This window comes from Pelodiscus sinensis, chromosome 14 (genome assembly GCF_052426305.1).
Source record: "Pelodiscus sinensis isolate ZL-2025 chromosome 14, ASM5242630v1, whole genome shotgun sequence".
NCBI lineage: Eukaryota > Metazoa > Chordata > Testudines > Trionychidae > Pelodiscus > Pelodiscus sinensis.
The window spans coordinates 21,099,735-21,118,950 of NC_143065.1; the positions used below are offsets into that span (position 1 = coordinate 21,099,735).

The following is a 19,216-nucleotide window of genomic DNA, read 5'->3' on the forward strand; positions in this document are numbered from 1 at the left end:
GAGCTGCTCTGAAGGCTGGCGGTCAATCTTGCGGTCCAGCACGAGGAGGTTCACGAGGACCTAGATCCTATGGTGGGCATCATAGCGGCAGCGGGCCCTGGTCGAGTGGCGCTCCCACTGAATAAAACGGTGAACAAACTGTCCAAAACTCTGTGGCAGACGCCGGCTTCTATTGCACCGACCCAGAAGGGGGTCGAGAGAAGGTACTACGTACCCCAGGCGGGGCACGAGCATCTTTTTAACCACCTGGCTCCGGGATCCATAGTGGTCCAGGCCGCAGGGCAGAAGGAGCGCTAAGTGCCTCCAGGTCCTACTCCGAAGGCGAAGGAGCCCAGGAGATTGGACCTACTTGGCCGGAAGGCCTACGCCACGGGGGGCCTCCAGCTACGTATAGCTAACCAGCAACTAATGCTGGGGCGTTATGCCTTTAACACATGGGCTTCTATGCAGAAATTTGCCAGCCAGCTTCCTCCTGAATCCCGCCAGGAATTCGGGGCCCTGACAGAAGAGGGATGAGCAGTGACGCGTACCTCTCTCCAGGCGGCCCTGGACGCAGCTGATTCGGCGGCCCTGGACGCGGCCGATTTGGCGGCCCGCACTATGGCCACAGGGGTTGTTATGAGGCGTAGTGCGTGGCTGCAGGTGTCTGGCATCCCACCCGAGGTGCAGACTACCATTCAGGACCTGCCCTTTGAGGGGCCGGCCTTGTTCTCAGAGCAGACTGATTCCAAGCTTCATAGCTTGAAGGACTCAAGAGCGACCCTGAAGTCGCTAGGGATACATACCCCAGAGCCTCAGAGGCACTCCTTCCAGACTAGACCCTACCCTAGAAGGGGGCAAAACAATGATAGGGATCGCAGGAGGAGCCGTAACAATAGCCGCCCTGACCTCTTCAGAGGCAGGCATAGGGGCCCTCGGTCGGACTCCGAGAGAGACTCAGGCCCGTCACCCGGTCACCAAACTCAGCCATCATTTTGAAGGTACGCCAGAGAACAGAGTACCAGTAGCACCTACCTGTCCACCCTTTGGGGACCGTCTTTCCCTCTTTTACCAGGAATGGTTAAAGATCACATCGGACCGTTGGGTCCTAGACCTGGTGAAGCAGGGATATACTATCCCCTTCCTTTCCTACCCTGCCTCCCACCCTCCATCTCCTTCCCTTTTCAGGGACCCTTCTCACGAGACACTCCTTCGGCAGGAGGTGTCCAACCTGTTGACGCTAGGGGCCATAGAAAGAGTGCCCCCAGATGTAAGGGGAAAGGGTTTCTACTCCCGCTACTTCCTAGTACCCAAGGCGAAAGTGGGCATGCGTCCCCTACTAGACCTCCGAAACCTGAACACCTTTATAAGGAAGGCAAAGTTCAGGATGGTGACACTAGCCTGCATCATCCCATCGCTCAGAAAGGGGGACTGGTACGCTGCTCTCGATTTGAAGGATGCGTACTTCCACATTTCAATTTTTCCAAGTCACAGAAAATTCCTACGGTACACGGTGGGACAGGACCACTTTCAGTTCATGGTCCTTCCGTTTGGACTGTGTACAGTCCCGAGAGTCTTTACCAAATGTATGATGGTGGTAGCCGCATTTCTGCGGCGACACAGAGTCCAAGTGTTTCCATATCTGGACGATTGGCTCATAAGGGGCAAGTCTCGAGAACAGGTGTTGGATCATGTCTCAAGGGCCAGGGTTTTGTTCGAGAGCTTCGGCCTCCTCATAAACGAGGCCAAATCATTGCTAGATCCCACGCAAGTCATAGACTTTGTGGGGGCCCATCTGGACTCACCTTTGGGCAAGGCGTCCCTACCGAGAAACAGATTCATGGCTATTCACTCGCTGGTAGTGGGGCTGCAGGTGTTCCCAACTGCGACGGCGAGGACCTGTATGAGGCTTCTAGGCCACATGGCGGCGTGCACTTACGTGGTCCAACACGCCAGGCTGCGCATGCACCCATTGCAGGGGTGGCTCAGGGTAGTGCACAACCCCTTCAGGTCGCCGCTAGATGCGGTAGTGACTATCCCCCAGGACATTCTTCGTTCGCTGGACTGGTGGAAGGACGAGAGCACGGTGTGTGCGGGGGTCCGATTCACCAAACCGTCCCCGTCAGTGCAGCTGGTCATGGACGCTTCGGACGCGGGATGGGGCGCTCACCTAGGCAACCTCAGAGCGCAAGGTATGTGGTCAACAGAGGAGGTTCACCTCCATATAAATATCAAGGAGCTGTGGGCGGTCAGGTTGGCCTACAGGGCGTTCCTTCCCCACTTGCAGAACAGAGTGGTGGCGGTGCTGACAGACAACACTACAGCCATGTTTTATATCAACAAGCAGGGTGGGACGCGTTCCTCTCCCCTGTGCCGGGAAGCCCTAGATCTATGGGAACTGTTTATACCCCACGGTATTTACCTGGAGGCATCTCACCTTCCGGGAGCCAGGAACGGGCTAGCGGACAGGCTCAGCCGTTCGATCCAGGCACACGAGTGGGTGCTAAGGTGGGATGTACTTCACGGGGTCTTCCAAAGGTGGGGGTTTCCCCGCCTGGACTTGTTTGCAACTCTGAGCAACGCCAAGTGCAGGGAGTTTTGCTCGTACATGGGGCACGGTCTGGGCTCTCGGGGCGATGCACTGCAGGTCAGCTGGCCCAGGGGCCTATTCTATGCCTTCCCCCCGTTTCCCCTGATCCACGACACACTCCTCAGATTGCAAAGGTTCAGGGCCCAGATCATCCTGATAGCGCCAGTATGGCCTCGGCAGTACTGGTTCACCACCCTGCTGGATCTGACTGTGGAGGGCCCGCTCAGGCTACCCCTAGTGCCAGATCTAATCACTCAGAGTATGTCTACACTACCCCGCTAGTTCGAACTAGCGGGGTAATGTATGCATACCGAACTTGCTAATGAAGCCCGGGATTTGAATTTCCCGGGCTTCATTAGCATAAAGCCGGCGCCGCCATTTTTAAAAGCCGGCTAGTGCGAACCCCGTGCCGCGCGGCTACACGCGGCACGGGCTAGATAGTTCGAACTACGTAGCCATTCTGAACTATCTGTACTCCTCGTGGAACAGATAGCCTCCCCAGAGCCCTCTATGAGGCTATCTGTTCCACGAGGAGTACAGATAGTTCGGAATGGCTACGTAGTTCGAACTATCTAGCCCGTGCCGCGTGTAGCCGCGCGGCACGGGGTTCGCACTAGCCGGCTTTTAAAAATGGCGGCGCCAGCTTTATGCTAATGAAGCCCGGGAAATTCAAATCCCGGGCTTCATTAGCAAGTTCGGTATGCATACATTACCCCGCTAGTTCGAACTAGCGGGGTAGTGTAGACATACCCTCAGAGCGGCGAGGCCGGGGTAGCACTCCACCCGAGCCTACCATCTCTACACCTAGCAGCATGGCTCCTCAGTGGCTGTCAGTGACGGAGCAAGCCTGCTCCAGAGCAGTCCAGGAGGTCCTCCTAGAAAGCAGAAAGCCGTCCACCAGAGCCCTCTATGAGGCTAAGTGGAAGAGGTTTACTTCGTGGCTAGAGGGTAGGACGCTCTCTCCAGGTGAAGGTGCGGTTCCAACTGTCTTGGAATTCCTTTTCCACCTGCAGAAACAGCCTCCTTAAGGGTATACCTGGCGGCCATAGCGGCTTTCCACGCCGGGGGATGGGGGGCCAAAGGTCTATCTTTGCCAATCCCTTGGTTAAAAGATTTCTAAAGGGAATTGACAGAATGATGCCATATGAGAGGCCTCTGGTCCCGGCTTGGGACCTTAACCTGGTCCTGACTGCCCTTATGAAGCCCCTGTTCGAGCCTCTGGCTTCATGCTCTTTGATGCACCTGTCCTATAAGGTAGCTTTCCTCGTGGCCATTACCTCGGCCAGGAGGGTGTCAGAGCTTAGGGCTCTCACCTCAGAACCACCCTACACGGTGTTTTTTAAAGATAAGGTGAGGTTGCATCCACACCCAGGGTTTCTTCCCAAGGTTGTCTCGCACTTCCATATGTCCCAGGACACTTACCTGCCAGTGTTTTACCCCAAGCCACACGCATCGCCCAAGGAACAGGCTCTGCACTGCCTGGACGTTAAGAGGGCGTTGGCTTTTTATATAGATAGGACACGAGAGTTCCGTAAGTCAACTCAATTGTTTATTTCAGTGGCGGAAAGGATGTGTGGGCAGCCAGTCTCGGTGCAGCGTATATCCTTGTGGATTATTTCCTGCATTCGACTGTGCTACGAGGGCGCAGGTAGACCACCGCCGCGCATAACAGCACATTCCACTAGGGCCCAGGCAACGTCGGCGGCGTTCCTGGCCTGCGTGCCAATCTTGGAAATCTGCAGAGCAGCATCCTGGTCATCGGTGCACACTTTTGCAGAGAATTATGCATCACTCAACTGGCCAGGGAGGATGCTGCCGTCGGGAGGGCAGTTCTGGGCTCTGCAGAATAATAAGAGAGTAGTTAGTCACCTTCCGACCCCGCCTCCGGAGGGGGGACACGGCTAGGGACTCACCTAATCAGAATGGACATGAGCAAGCACTCGAAGAAGAAGAAGAGGTTACTTACCTCGTAACTGTAGTTCTTCGAGATGTGTTGCTCATGTCCATTCTGCATTCCACCCACCTCCCTGTGTCGGAAGGAGCCGGCAAGAAGGAACTGAGGGGGTGGAGGGGCCAGCAGGGGTATATATGCACCGGTATACCGGTGCCACTCCAGGGGGCTCCCTGCTGGCCCTATGGATACTGCTAAGGGAAAAAAGCTCCGGAATCCGTGCATGCGGCGCGCGTACACCTAATCAGAATGGACATGAGCAAGCACTCGAAGAACTACAGTTACGAGGTAAGTAACCTCTTCTTACCTATCTATAAAGTCCACTGGGTCCTTGAATCCTTCATTGGGGTTCTTAAGTGCTATTGTAATAGAAAAAATAAATAACAGCATGCACTAGTGTCACTGCATTGTTTGGGTTAGAATACTGTAGTATTTTGTACATAATGCATGAATAGAGAGAGACCTGTTATGTTATGGTTCAACCCACGAGGAGTCTTTCTTTTGAAGCACTAAATCTAAGAGTATGTTAATTTATAATGTTGGTATTGACACAAAAAGTTTGACCATCATGAGAGCAACTAATTTTCTCAGTGTCCTTCCAGTAGAAAACTGCAAATTCTGAGGCAATGTTACTTAGTTATCTGATGCAGTTGTAAAGTTTTTAAGTATGACCATTTTACACCTCCACAAAATGGTATGTTTGTGCTTTGATAGTAGTCACAAACCTAAAATGTGAAGTCATGCTGTTTTAATTCTTCTGCATACGTATTGCTGTTGGAAGTGGATTAATCAAGAAAGACATGATAGAGGTTGATTTGTTTTTTTTGTTTTTGTTTTTTTTTCTGTTGTGGCTTTCTCTAAGTTCCTAATAACTATAGAATGCATTAAATCTAGAAGTTCTGTCCTTCTGACAGATATTTCTGACAATTGTTAAATTCTGAAATGTAATAGCTTCTTTTTTTCTTAAAGGCAGAAGAGGAGAGAAATTATCACATTTTTTATCAGCTCTGTGCCTCTGCAGCATTACCTGAGTTTAAAACACTGAGATTAGGTATGAAATTCACATCTAATGTACTGTGTAATAAGCCTGTACCAAGTATTATCTTTAAGCTCTCTGAGGGTATGTCTACACTACCCTCCTAATTCGAAATAGGAGGGTAATGTAGTCATACCGCACTTGCAAATGAAGCCCGGGATTTGAATTTCCCGGGCTTCATTTGCATAAAGCCGGCCGGCGCCATTTTTAAATGCCGGCAGTTCGAACCCCGTGCCGCGCGGCTACACGCGGCACGGAGTAGCTAGTTCGGATTAGGCTTCCTAATCCGAACTAGCTGTACTCCTCATTCCACGAGGAGTACAGCTAGTTCGGATTAGGAAGCCTAATCCGAACTAGCTACTCCGTGCCGCGTGTAGCCACGCGGCACGGGGTTCGAACTGCCGGCATTTAAAAATGGCGCCGGCCGGCTTTATGCAAATGAAGCCCGGGAAATTCAAATCCCGGGCTTCATTTGCAATTGCGGTATGACTACATTACCCTCCTATTTCGAATTAGGAGAGTAGTGTAGACATACCCTGAGTGATGGGTCTAAAAGAAGGAACACTGTCTTTTAAATTTTTTATTAATCCTGAGCTGCTTACAGCTACCAAAAATAAGTAAATAGACATTTTATTTCTAAAAATCAAACGTGCAGATTTATATAGTTTGTGTAAGCTAATACACACTAATTTCAAGCATCAGTACAGTAGATGGATATGCACCACACTACGACTGAGGGGTAAAACACTTTAAAATTTTTTCCTCAGCAACTGGGTCAGAGAATGAAATACTAAACCCTTCTCCTGAATTCGGCCTTTTCTACAACTGATGGTGTATATACTTTAAAGACAAATCTTTTTCTTTCCCCTTGCAAAGTGGAGGTGGGAGAGAGCGAGAAGTCTAATTCTTTTTTCTTTATGCCGACTCTACGACCGGGGAAGTGAGTAATCTAATTCTCCTCCACTCTTTTGAACCGGCCTTCTATCAGTGGGGGTGCACACCTTAATGATCTATCACTGCAATATCCCAAAAACATTTCTGCAGTATAAAATACTTATCACTGCAGTCAAACACTTCTGCAATATATTCTTCTTTTAGAATAGAACTTTTCCATTGATTCTCAAAAACAACAGCTTATGCTATCCCTCCCCTCTTGCAATTCTCCACCCAAATGTAAAGAATATCACAGGATCTTTTTAGGGGGATAAGGCAAAATGCCACATTTATTGACAATGTAACACTATTCTGTTATATGCATATTCACACAACCCCCCCCCCCACAAATGCACGCACACATATACACATGCACGCATAAACCCCATCTTGTTTTTGCTGAAAGTTACCAGTCTGTTGCTCACATGAACTCACTGCCCAGGTGAGTTAAATGCAAGGGGGAGGAGCGAGGGCTTTTCTTGGCCTGGACCGACGTTCCAATCTTGAAAAGACGAGACCTGGAGATTCATGCAAGATACCCCATATTTTATAGGACTTTTCTCCTATTAAAGTCTATACATTGTGCTGTGTCAGCTCTTAATCAATCATCATTTTTTAACCTCTGTTTATCTGGAAGTCATTCTTCTTTGACATCAGTATGTTGGTACCCCCTTCCCAGTGTTATTTCAAGGCTGTTTTCTTGTTCGTAAAAGAGTGCTTGCTCTGAACACTTCAAGACCTCTATAATGCCCTGCATCAGTTTGCTTTATATTGTGCATCAATTGATGGTAGCTTGACGCCTCTGAGTTTTATGGCCTCTTCTCCCCCTCCTTCGACCATTTGAACTCCGAAGCTAGAGAAGGATAACAACTTAAACACTCAGCAAACATTCACATTCCAATCTCATTAATCCCCCTCTCCAGGAACCATTTCACACGTGGGGAAAAAAGGGATACAATTGCCATACAAAAGGTATCAATCTGTTTCCAATACAAAGCTTCTGCTAGTACAAACTTGTAATCATTTATCATATTTTCTGTGTAACACAATCTGTATTCTAACTACCCCTAAGAGCAACAGTGTGATCATGCTGAATCACAAGGATCCTTCTGATGTTCAAGCAGTTTGCCTGATGCATCTTTATTCAGGGCCTAGGAGATTGTTCTTCCCTGCTAACCAGAGCAGGGTGGCTGGCAGAGTTACAGTTGTTTAACATTTATTCTCATACTACCATTAAGCACATTACACAAGACATTGTAAAACTCTGTTGTCTACATTAGAAACATATTTTACAAGCATTAACGTTTTAAAGCTATTTTATTTTCCTGAGTCCTCACTTTCTCCCTCCCCTTATGGGGCACTGAACAGCCCCTGAGGGGACAACTGCCGTAAATGTTGTAGGAGGGAACTGATCTGATGCTGGCTAAAATGGTGATCCAGAGGACCCTCTTTTCCAGATTTTACTTGACAACAAGGGCAAAAACAGGAGGAAGAAGGGAACTGTGATTGTCTTTAATGTTTTCAAATATATTCAGCTCGTTAGCAAAACTACACACACAGCATCCTTGAGCACAGTAACCTCAAGAAGCTGCAGCGTGCCCTGTAACAGATGCTCACAATCTCAGTGGGAATGCAGCAATCCTCAGACCGAACCAACTGCGTACTCTGGACTATGCCATTGAGACTGGAAACCACGGCAATGGAAAAACTACATGCGCAATCAATTTTAAAATATGTGTGCACCATAACATTAGCACCCTGCTGTCAGCTATGCACCTATTCTTGGGTGGCACCTTTCCATGCACGAGTATGTTATAGCCTGAAGATCTGCTGCGACAATTGATGGAACAATGAAGGAGTTAATACTTGGAATACTTGGAAGAGCTGTGATTTCATCAATGTGGATAGTCTCGCCACCGATGCAGATCGCAACTTTCCACGCCGTGCTGTTTTGTGCTTTTTTTGTCCATGTCCTTCCATGAATTCTCCAAAGAGTTTATAACACCTTTAATTTTTTTTTTTTTGGGGGGGGGATTGAAATTAATACAACAGGATCTGCAGTACTAGTTTCCAGAGACTGTTCTGATTAATATGGACACAGCCAGAGGAGGTGGACTGACTTTCCAGGCCTCTGGGCAAGGGGGAGGCAGCTCGACACTACAGGAAGGGGTGGGACAGAGGCAACCAGCCCTCAGTGTCGCCCAGACCGCAGCACCCCACTTCTGCCCCAACCCTCAGAGTAGCCCAGAGCACGGTGCTCTAGTGGTGATTTAAAGGGCCCAGGGCTCTGAGCACTGCCATAGTAGCAGCAGCGGGAGCCCCAGGCCCTTTTGGATCTCTGGGCTTTGGTGCAACTGCTGCCTTGGTCCCCTGCTTATTGACACAGTGAACCTGTTGAAGGAGCAAATGGCTTAGAAACATTTGGATGTGGTATTAAACCGGAGCAAGAGAAGTTCTCTAATGCAGAAGGCCCGTAGACTGATTCAAATATACTGAAATATATTTCAAACCATGGGTTCTGCCATTTAGCCTTAGGGTTGCCATCTTTGATTGGATGAATTCCTGGAGATTTCATCACATTATATAAACTTTAATTAAAGATTAATCTAATTAAACTCCAGGAAGCTCCTTGAGGGTTGGCAACCCTACATTCAGATTAAGAAGAGAGAGACCTGTTACACACCTTAACACAAAGATGGTTGCAGCTGTGTGGTTTCTACTGTAGTGTGTTGTAAAAATTGTTGTTCTTTCTTATAGGGAATGCAACTTATTTTCACTATACAAAGCAAGGGAGTAGTCCAGTGATTGATGGCATTGATGATGCTAAGGAAATGGTACACACCAGACAGGCCTGCACTTTGCTAGGTAATTATACTTTTATGCTGGAGATGTATTGGCCTCATTCAGGCTTTGGAATCATAGCTATATAGTAAATGTTTTAGTTCATTCTTCCTTTATGATATTTAAAATAGAGAGAGTCTTTGATAACCTTTGGGATTCGGCTACTTTTAAAGTACAATGAAGGTACTGTAATCAAATTTTTAGTACAAGGAAGAGGAAATATTAAGCAATAATAACTGTTGGATTCTTTGGGTACGATGTCCATCTTCTTGCACTTGGATAGAAAGATGATGTCTGTCTGTATCTGTGCAAGTTTCTTCATATCATACCATCAACCATATGTTGGTTTCTGACACTGTAGTATATATATATATGATTTCGAGGGTTTTATAAACTAAGCAGCAACACAAGCACTTCATTAAAATATTTAGTATTTTTTTAAAGTACATCTTCCTTGCATTTTATTGTAAAACCTAATGATAGGAGGGTCAAGAATAATTTTAATAGCATTTTCTGTGCAGGATTTCTCACACAAACTTAGAGATGAGAGGTGGTGGCAGCAATTTCTCACAAAATTCCAGTAGATTTTATCATTCCTATTTACAAATATTGGGCCCTCCTTTTCATCAGCTGGGTGTCTTTTTGGTCTTTACTTCACTCTTCACTCAGAACATTATATTCATTCTCTTTTAGGGATTAATGATTCCTACCAGATGGGAATCTTTCGAATCCTCGCTGGGATCCTTCACCTGGGCAACGTTGGCTTTACCTCTCGGGATGCTGACAGCTGCACGATCCCTGTAAGTTATTAATGAGTTAAAAGGATAAAGTTTCAGTTGGGACATTTCTGTGGTTTTTGGTTAGGTGCACTGTTCTCTGTAAGCTATGCACTTGTGCTGCTGCTTAGGAGAGATTCAAATGCTGCGCAGCTGATTAGCAGAGTGCCTACAGCTAGGTTTTTCCCCAAATACTGGTGCACATTCACACATGTATTGGGACACAAAAATGTATTCTGCGTATTGATGGAAAAATTCCACACATGGATGGAAAAGTTTAGAGGGAACATTGGTTAGGAATCTTCTTCGTTTGCAGAGCCCCCATGCAAAGCCAATACAAAAATACAGCAACTTATTTTTTATTTCTAGATTTTTCTTGCTACTCTGCACAAATGGAATCTGCTGTTCCCTTTCTAGATCCCTGCCAGAGGCCCTCCATATTATTTCTGAGGCTCTCTTGAGTCCCTGCTGAATTCACAAATAGTCTTTTCTAGGGAATTCTTCCAAACATGCTAGCTTAGAAGTCTTGAATGGGTGAGCATCTGTACTCCCACACCAAATGGTCCCGCAATGTGTCAAGAATCTTTCCTGGATTTGCTGGTTAATGCAGATCCAGATATCTACAAAGTGAACATTTCACAAAAGAAGCCGTTTGAAGAGCAACCTTCTCTCCCCTTGTATCTTATGTTCAGCAAGTTAATGACACTAGAGTTTTGTCAGTCCTGGCTGCAGGAGCCCTTCCTCTCTTACCATTCTAGAAGCAAGTAGTGAAGAGTCTATATCAGGGTTGGCAACCTAAGGCTCATGAGCCATATATGGCTCGCATCTCGAGCACAGCACCCCCCCCTTCCCGCCCCCCGCTCCTCTCCCACCTGCAACAAAGAGCCTGTGCTGACCATCCAGCATCATGCCCCCCGCAATATTTGAGCCAGCAGCGGCTTCCTGCGGGGCGGGGGAAAGCCCCTGCTCCTCCCTTCCCCATACACGTGTTTCCTTATCCCACCCTACCATCTCCCATGTTCCGGGGAGGCAGGACACGGGAGCTGCGCAGCCTCCCTCTGCCTGGTGATCACCGGAAAGAGTGCATCCGGCCGTGGGGGTGATGCACGTAGAGCATGCAGGCGCTGTCGGAGAGGTGGAAGCAGTTAAGATGGCAGCAGAGAATCCAACTTTGGGGACGAGGAGCGGCTAGATTTCCTAAAGAAGCGGCACGTGCGCTTCTTCCAGGGCTGCCTGAAGATTCTGCCTGAGAGATACTCATTCCTGGAGACCACCAGGTACTGGTCGAGCTGCTCCTGCTCAGACACCCACCCTCACCCTGGTCCTGTGCCCTCCCCCCTGGCCAGATACCTGCCCCAGCTTGCTCCTTCCCCCTCTCCCCTGACCAGGCACCTACCCGTAGCTTGTTCCTGCACCCTGCCTCCCACCCGGATTTTTCACTCTATCCCACTCACAGGCAGCTCTGTCCCACATACTGGACCCCTCATTTTTGGCCCCACCCTAGAGCCTAGGAGGGGCCCCACAAATCCACTAACCCTGGAACCTCAAACCTTTCTACCCTTCTCTCCCTGCCCCCATGGGGCTGGAATACCAGGGGAGGGAGGTGTCTCAGTTGGTGGCCACATCAGTGAGCGTTGGAGGATTTTGGAGGGCTTGTTTTTATGCTACTCACTTGTGTGGTCCCTGAGTGATTTTTCTGTGGGACAGTGGCCCCTAACCCAAAAAAGGTTCCCTACCCCTGCCGTAAATAAAGACAATGTTGCAACCTTTTGTGTTGGATGTAATATTTTACTTTATTTAAAAATGAAGCCTGGCCAACAAGACCCAATTGGGGCCCAGTTCCCATCTGGCTGCAGCATCATAACACTCCTGCACCTCTCCCAGACCCCAACCCTGAGCCCATCAAATACCTGAACCCCCTGAGCCCCTCATACTCCCACATCCCCTGACTTCTGCACCACCACATCTCCAGTCCCCTGCCATAACATAGGCACCACCCACACACCCCAAACCTGTGTCCTGAGCCCATCATACACCCAACCCTCCTGCCCTGAGCCTTTCATACACCCCAGCCCATACTCCTGCACCCCCACATCTCCAACCCCCACCATAAGATTGTGGCAGACCAGAAGGCAGACTGAATGTGTGCATGGAGCTGGTTTTGACCAGTTGTGATGTAAACTTCAAAGAAATGTGTGAAAAGATGCAGCAGCAGAAGTCCCATTAAATAAAGTCCTTGAGTACAACGTTTCATTTATGCCATTATTAATATTATGTCAATTATCAATAAAATTAAGTTGTATATTTTCAGTCATGCAAATGGGCATTCCTATACAGCTCTTTGTTGACCACTTGTTCCGAATTTTGATGTAGTTTGGCTCTTTGGTTTGAAAAGGTTACTGACCCCTGGTCTATATAGTTTATCTTAAGTGGACCTCCTTTCTCTGTTCATTGAGGACAATCCCATTTCTCTTCCCAAAAGGCTTCTGCAGGTGACGTGTCTCCTGGTAGTGGGAAACAAAGGTGGCTGATTTGTTTGGCTCTTTTGTTTGTTTTCCTTGGGAGTCACAAATGATAGAAAGTTTTTTTCCTTATAAGACCTTGAATTTTTATTAACATGCCAGGCAGTGTTTATTTTCCTCCTTCTGCTCTCTGAGGGTATGTCTAGACTACAGAGGGTTTTTTTGTAAAAACATCCGTTTTTCTGAAAAAACTTCAGTTACATCCACACTGCAATTGCGTTCTTCTGAAAGAAAATCAAGAGAACAGAGGGGTTTTTCCGACATTGGTAATCCTCATTCTACGAGGAAGAAGCCTTTTTACCAAATGAGCTCTTTTGGAAAAAGGCGTGTGTGGACGGGGAAGAGGGAGCTCTTTTGAAGGAAGAGGAAAGAGGAAAAAGCACAGGTGCCCTGGTGGCCACTCCATCAATAGTAATCACAGCTTAAATGTGAGAGAGCATCCACACTGAATGGACGCTACCTTTCGAAAAAGCAGATCTCTTTTTCTATGCACTTTGGCAGTGTGGATGCTCTGTTTTGGAGGAAGTTTTTGGAAGATCTCTTCCGGAAAAGCTTCTTTTGAAAGAAGCCTGCAATCTAGACATAGCCTGAACTGTAGCAATGTAGCAATTCCAGTCTCCCCTTTTCTTCTTTGTGCTTGCTGTCAGTGCTGAAGTGCCCATGCTAGTAGTCGTTGGGATGTATGACATGTTCTATGTCAGAGCCCAGCTGATGAATCTATTTGCTCTGATACCACATTTTGAACCTAGCTGGTGCAGTTTCACAACATTAAACAGGGCTGACCCCAAGGTGTGTCTTAATCAGGCACTTCTTGGAAACTGCATCAAGTAGTGATTCTAGGCAGGAAACTTTAGGAGGAACTCATGCTACCCCTTCTGTGGTCAGTGTCATAACACGTCTCCTAATGTCATTAAAGTCCTCTGCCTAGAATTTGGCCCATTATGTTAAAGCAGAACATGAAAATTTACCCTTTTGTTAATGTCAGGAAGCATGCAATATTTCTTGGTTTCCTGGCATTACTTCAAGTCTCTGAAGAATGAGCAGCAGCACAAATGATGAAATTGATTTGCAGAAAGCCTAAGTTACAAAATCATCTTCGTATTGACAGAACTGAAACTTACTATGCTGGCCATTGATGTATTGCACCTAAATTGTGTGTTGAAACTTTACCGTGAAATAAGCAGCAACAGAGTATGTTTATTATTGAGGTACTGGGTGAATTTGTAATGAAGGACATAAAGTAGGACAGAAATTGGTCTGGGTGTCACTTGTTAACAAGGACTTTCTCGTTGTTATAGTGGGATTATTTTATTGCCATTTTGTTGTTCCAATCTCGAAATAGTTATCTGTAAACTGAAAGACATCCTTAGTTAACTGGAATTGGATGGTATAATATATTGTGCCCCAGACCTTTCAAAAAGAAGGGAGGGGCAGAGGCTGAAGGCTGGAAAATAAGAGATCAATATATTCTTGGCCTTTGGTGCCCAGTTGTCTGTAAGATTAAAAATGTCTTTGGTGCTATTCAAATCCTTTTGGTCCTGCTTCTTGTCAGCTGACTGTCCGCTGGTGTGAATAGTGAGCCTGACATGAAAATGTTTATTCATGGGAAAGATCTGTGCTATCATTTAATATATAAGGTGGTAGTTTACTTGGCAATGATTAGGTGTGAGACTCACAAGCCCATGAGCAGCACTTGACTGAGTTGCTGTAATGTAGAAGTACGGGTGATCAATTCAGTATTTCATTCCCATGGAGGAAATATGACTATTTCAGGTATAAAATTCAATGTGAGAGCTGTATTTACATCTTTTAACATGCTTGACTGTTTTATATTTCTCCCCAGAATTCAATAGGGAAACATCTTTTTTTATGTTTATATCTGAGACCAGTTTCTAAAGTGCTTCCTTTTTTGCCCCTGCAAATACTTGACTTTTGAATTAAATAAACTTCATTGATCTCTCACTAGAAGAATTATATGCGAGTGTATGAGAGTGTCACCCAGATTAGTGCTCCTATATTTTATCTTTTCCCTCTTAAGAACGCCCACACACACCTCCTCTTCTTGATTTCATCCAGGTTATGCAATTGAGACATGCACTCTCATATAATAAATACCAACTAGGGATAAATACATATGTGCTGTAAAGATTCTCTGGCTTCTAAGTCAAATCTGAGTTTATGATTGTTTTAGCTCAGCAGATTATGAGTCCAAATATTAATCACCACATGAAAACGTATGTAACTCATTTCTTTGGTGAGATTGTGAATACTCTGAATGGGACTCAACCCACAGACATTCACTTAGAGGAAATTATGTTGCTATTTCTGTGATTATGCTAATTTACAAAAGAATATGAGTTTGAGCAACAAGTCGGCAAATAGATACAGAGAAAGGAAGAGGTGTGAAAACATAATTGTTGCAGCTGATTATTAGATAAATTCGTAACAGAAAAACCCAGTGACATTAAATGTACAATATTAGTAATATTGTTTTAAGGGCCTAAATACATTATTTTTATTTTAGCCCAAACATGAACCCCTCACTATCTTCTGTGACCTCATGGGTGTGGAATATGAAGAGATGTCTCACTGGCTTTGCCATAGGAAGCTTGCTACTGCTTCTGAGACCTACATCAAGCCCATTTCCAAACTGCAGGCCATCAATGCCAGAGATGCTCTTGCCAAACATATCTATGCCAAACTCTTTAACTGGATTGTTGATCACGTGAACAAAGCTCTGCATTCTTCAGTAAAGCAGCATTCGTTCATCGGCGTATTGGACATTTATGGGTGAGTCTTCTGTGTCAGCGATACCAGAGATTTGGTCCATAAGTATCTTACTACAAGAAGGTAGCCTCTGAGTTGCAGTCAGTTTCTTTAGCACATGTATTGGTGCATGGTGAAAACCATGAAAAATCCCACTGGCGACTAGTTATTGTGATTAAAGGGGGTAATGGGTTATTAGGTGTGTTGGTTTTGACACACCATCTCGGACCTGTGTCCTGGCTTTGGGTATGTCTACACTACCCCGCTAGTTCGAACTAGCGGGGTAATGTAGGCATACCGCACTTGCAAATGAAGCCCGGGATTTGAATTTCCTGGGCTTCATTTGCATAAGCGGGGAGCTGCCATTTTTAAACCTTGTGGAACGAGGTGTACCGGTAGTTCGGAATAGGAAGCCTAGTCTGAACTACCTAGTTCGAGCCCCGTGTAGCCACGCTGCACGGGGTTCGAACCAGCTGGGTTTTAAAAATGGTGGCTCCCCGCTTATGCAAATGAAGCCCGGGAAATTCAAATCCCAGGCTTCATTTGCAAGTGCGGTATGCCTACATTACCCTCCTAGTTTGAACTAGGAGGGTAGTGTAGACATACCCATACAGATTAGACATTCATAGTTGGATCTTGGACTTGAACAAGTTTTTGGTAGCTCATATACAGTAGTCATCACAATGGGGGGAAATTACAATATACAGATATGCTTGTGCTTAGACTTTCATATTGATTAGTATAGTCCAAGTATTTGGGTTACAGTTTGCTATTAACACGGACAGTATGGCAGTTTAACCTTAAACTGCCATATTCTGTTCTGCTTCATAAATCTCCACTTTTTTGCTGATGGTTTAATAAATGGGATCCAGTCCTTTCCCTTTGCACACATCTGATTTTGCACCATTGCCCATCTCTCTTCTGGGCTCTCTTTTCATTTCTTTTTTTCTTGTTTTTTGCAGCAGCCGTTGTAGCACTTTTTCCTCTGCCCTGGAGAGTTGAATGTACATCCTCTTCTGAGGCTGTGTTGTAGATAGGGCACTGTGGGAGCAAGGATGGCTAACATACTCTTCAGGAGCCATAAGCATCACCACATTGACACCCCTTGAGCAAGGAGAAAGTCTCTCTCAATTGCTCCTGGCTCTGGGATGTCATTGCCCCCATCTGTCTTGCCACTCTGTTGTGTCATGTTTATACTCAGTACAACCAACTGAATACCACTGATTGCCCTGTGTAAATATTATGAGATAGATTATTTTAAATTACAAAATCATTTATAACATCTTTACATTGTGGTAGTAACTCTGAATGTCTTGGTGTTGCAGGTTCGAGACATTTGAGATAAACAGCTTTGAACAGTTTTGTATCAACTATGCCAATGAAAAACTGCAGCAACAGTTCAATATGGTAAGTAGGAAATTATTGGCACCTCTTCTCTCCATTTTTCCAAAATCTGTTCTGTTAATTAGATCCCCTGTGTCTGAGATGAATTCCTTCAGTGTAACAATGTAAGGGGTCTTAGACGTGGGGCTTAGAGTAGAATGGCTGGGGAATTAAGAGAGGGGTTCCCAACCTTTTCTCTGCCTTGGCGCACCTTGATACTTTTAATTATTTTCAGGCGCACTAGCATATTGTCTACAAATGAACTCACTCTCGTCTTGCTTTGGTTTCAGCTGTTTACCACCCTTCATTATTCACCATCTGCACAATACAGTTAATAATGTTAGAGTCTAACATCATTAATTGTGTTGTGCAGACTGTGGTTAAGACTTTCAGTCAACTCACACATTTTACACCATTAAGACCGCAGTTCTACCCCACTGCCACCCCAGACCCCACAAGTTCTGCCCCACCCAGACCCTACCTCACACCAACTCTGCCCCTCCAAGACCCACCAGTTCTGCCTCCCCAGATCTCCCACTTTACACCAATTCTTCCCCATCCAGGTATCACCAGTTCTGCCTCCACAGCTTCTCCATCCCCACCAGTTCAGCAACCCTAGTTTCCACACCTCAGATCCAGCCCTGTACTCCCCCAGTTCAATCCTCCTCCTCACCTCTGTTTCTCCGGGATTTGTTCTAGTCCCAACCAAAGTGGGGTAGTGAGACAAACAGCCAATCAGAAGGCAGCTTTTCATAGACTTTAAGGTCAGACGGGACCATTACGATCATCTAGTCTGCTCCCCTGCACAATGCAGGCTACAGAATCTCACCCACCCACTTTTCCCCAACCCTGTCCCTGCTGTGCAGGATTCAAATTTACTATTTTAATCTCATTTTGGGGAATGGAATGTGATGCTCAGACATTTTTGTTTTTAAATGTAATTTTTCAAAAAATTCTGCGGCACATCTGTTTGGCCCTGATGGCACTCCAGTTAGGAAACACTGATTTAGACCATCTCTGGAAATAAGATTCTATAAATACCGAGTACTTTGGGCATATTTTAAATTCTTACCATAGTAATAGCTTTAAGTCAACAGAAGCAGTATTTTGCTGTTAAGATGTTGAAAAAACGGTCAATAAGAATACAGATTAGTTTGGAACCAGTCATATCTGCATACCTTCCAGTGCAAACCTCTTTAGTGGCTGCATCAAGCAGACATTCAGTTCTGGAAATCTGACACTTTAATTTTCTTGGTTTATGGTGTACATTAGCATGATTTGTAAGAGTACAGCCACTTCCTAACATTGATTGAAGTCAGCAGGGTGAGAGGCGCCTCTTTATTTTTCCTCCTTCAGAGAGCACTTAATTTCAACAGATAATCCTGCTATCCTGGGCCAGAGATGTAGTTTGTAATGATGTAGTTTATCTGCATGAAGATGAACAGAATGATTTATGCCAGGCTCCAAATGTCAGCAGTGTTGCTAGGCTCCACTGGATTGTTGGAACAGTTTTAATATATATATATGCAAATATACCTCAGCAGTGATGTATTCTGGGAAGCTGGATCCTATGCCATGGGTACATGTTCCAACCACACAGAGCACTTGGAAGTAAACTATGTCAGAAATAAAGTTGAATATTCCCACTCCAGAATATTCACAGTATTATTGTAGTGTTGCTCATGCTGTTGCTACAGAGGGTCTCAGCTTCCCAAGATTTTTCTCTGTGCCCGGCTTTTAAGGTATTTCAAAGGTTTCTCACCCTTATAGCAAAGATTCTGTCACAGGAGAATCCCAAGGATTAATTCTTGTGATTCAGACTGTTTTCACCTTTATTCTATTTCCTTCCTTACAAGGCAGCAGCAAACCCTGCACCCACGTTATGACTGAGAGAACAGATGGTCTTTTCTGTGGCTACTGCTGTGTCTGCTGTGTCCATAATGAGTTCTAAGAGGTTACCAAACCCTCCCAGAGGGTCAGAGTTTCTGCTGCATCCATCTTAGATTCACAACTGACTGGCTGATTATGGCCTCTTAGGGACTATATGTCCCAGAATATCGGGAGTGCATCATAGTCTGGCTACTCACTCCCTCTTCTAGTATGACCTCTGCTCTAGGGGCTGCAGGGAAGAAGTTGTACAAAGTGGAATTGGCAATTGCTGTGCACTTGCATAAGAAAACAGAATTTCATGGAATCAGGAAATCTGATGAAATTTAAGAAAAATTTAAATGTGGTGCTACCAAACGTTTACAGATAAATTGCCTGGATATCATGGAATCGTAGAATCATAGAATACTAGGACTGGAAGGGACCTCGAGAGGTCATTGAATCCAGTCCCCTGCCCTCATGGCAGGACCAAATACTGTCTAGACCATCCCTGATAGACATTTATCTAACCTACATCTAACCTACTCTTAAATATCTCCAGAGATGATGATT

At 45.8% G+C, this 19,216-nt stretch overlaps 1 protein-coding gene across 10 annotated transcripts in view; it reads left to right on the forward strand.

The window, feature by feature from the left end:
• The window catches only part of MYO5A (myosin VA), a 186,419-nt gene that overhangs the window by 88,148 nt on the left and 79,055 nt on the right, over positions 1-19,216 (forward strand). For all 10 annotated transcript variants that reach the window (XM_075897261.2, XM_089782019.1, XM_089782021.1 and 7 more), the window contains exons 7-11: positions 5,490-5,571; positions 9,247-9,354; positions 10,024-10,130; positions 15,153-15,418; positions 16,720-16,801. In XM_075897261.2, the coding sequence (XP_075753376.2) occupies positions 5,490-5,571; positions 9,247-9,354; positions 10,024-10,130; positions 15,153-15,418; positions 16,720-16,801 (645 nt within the window). The remainder of the gene's footprint in view (positions 1-5,489; positions 5,572-9,246; positions 9,355-10,023; positions 10,131-15,152; positions 15,419-16,719; positions 16,802-19,216) is intronic.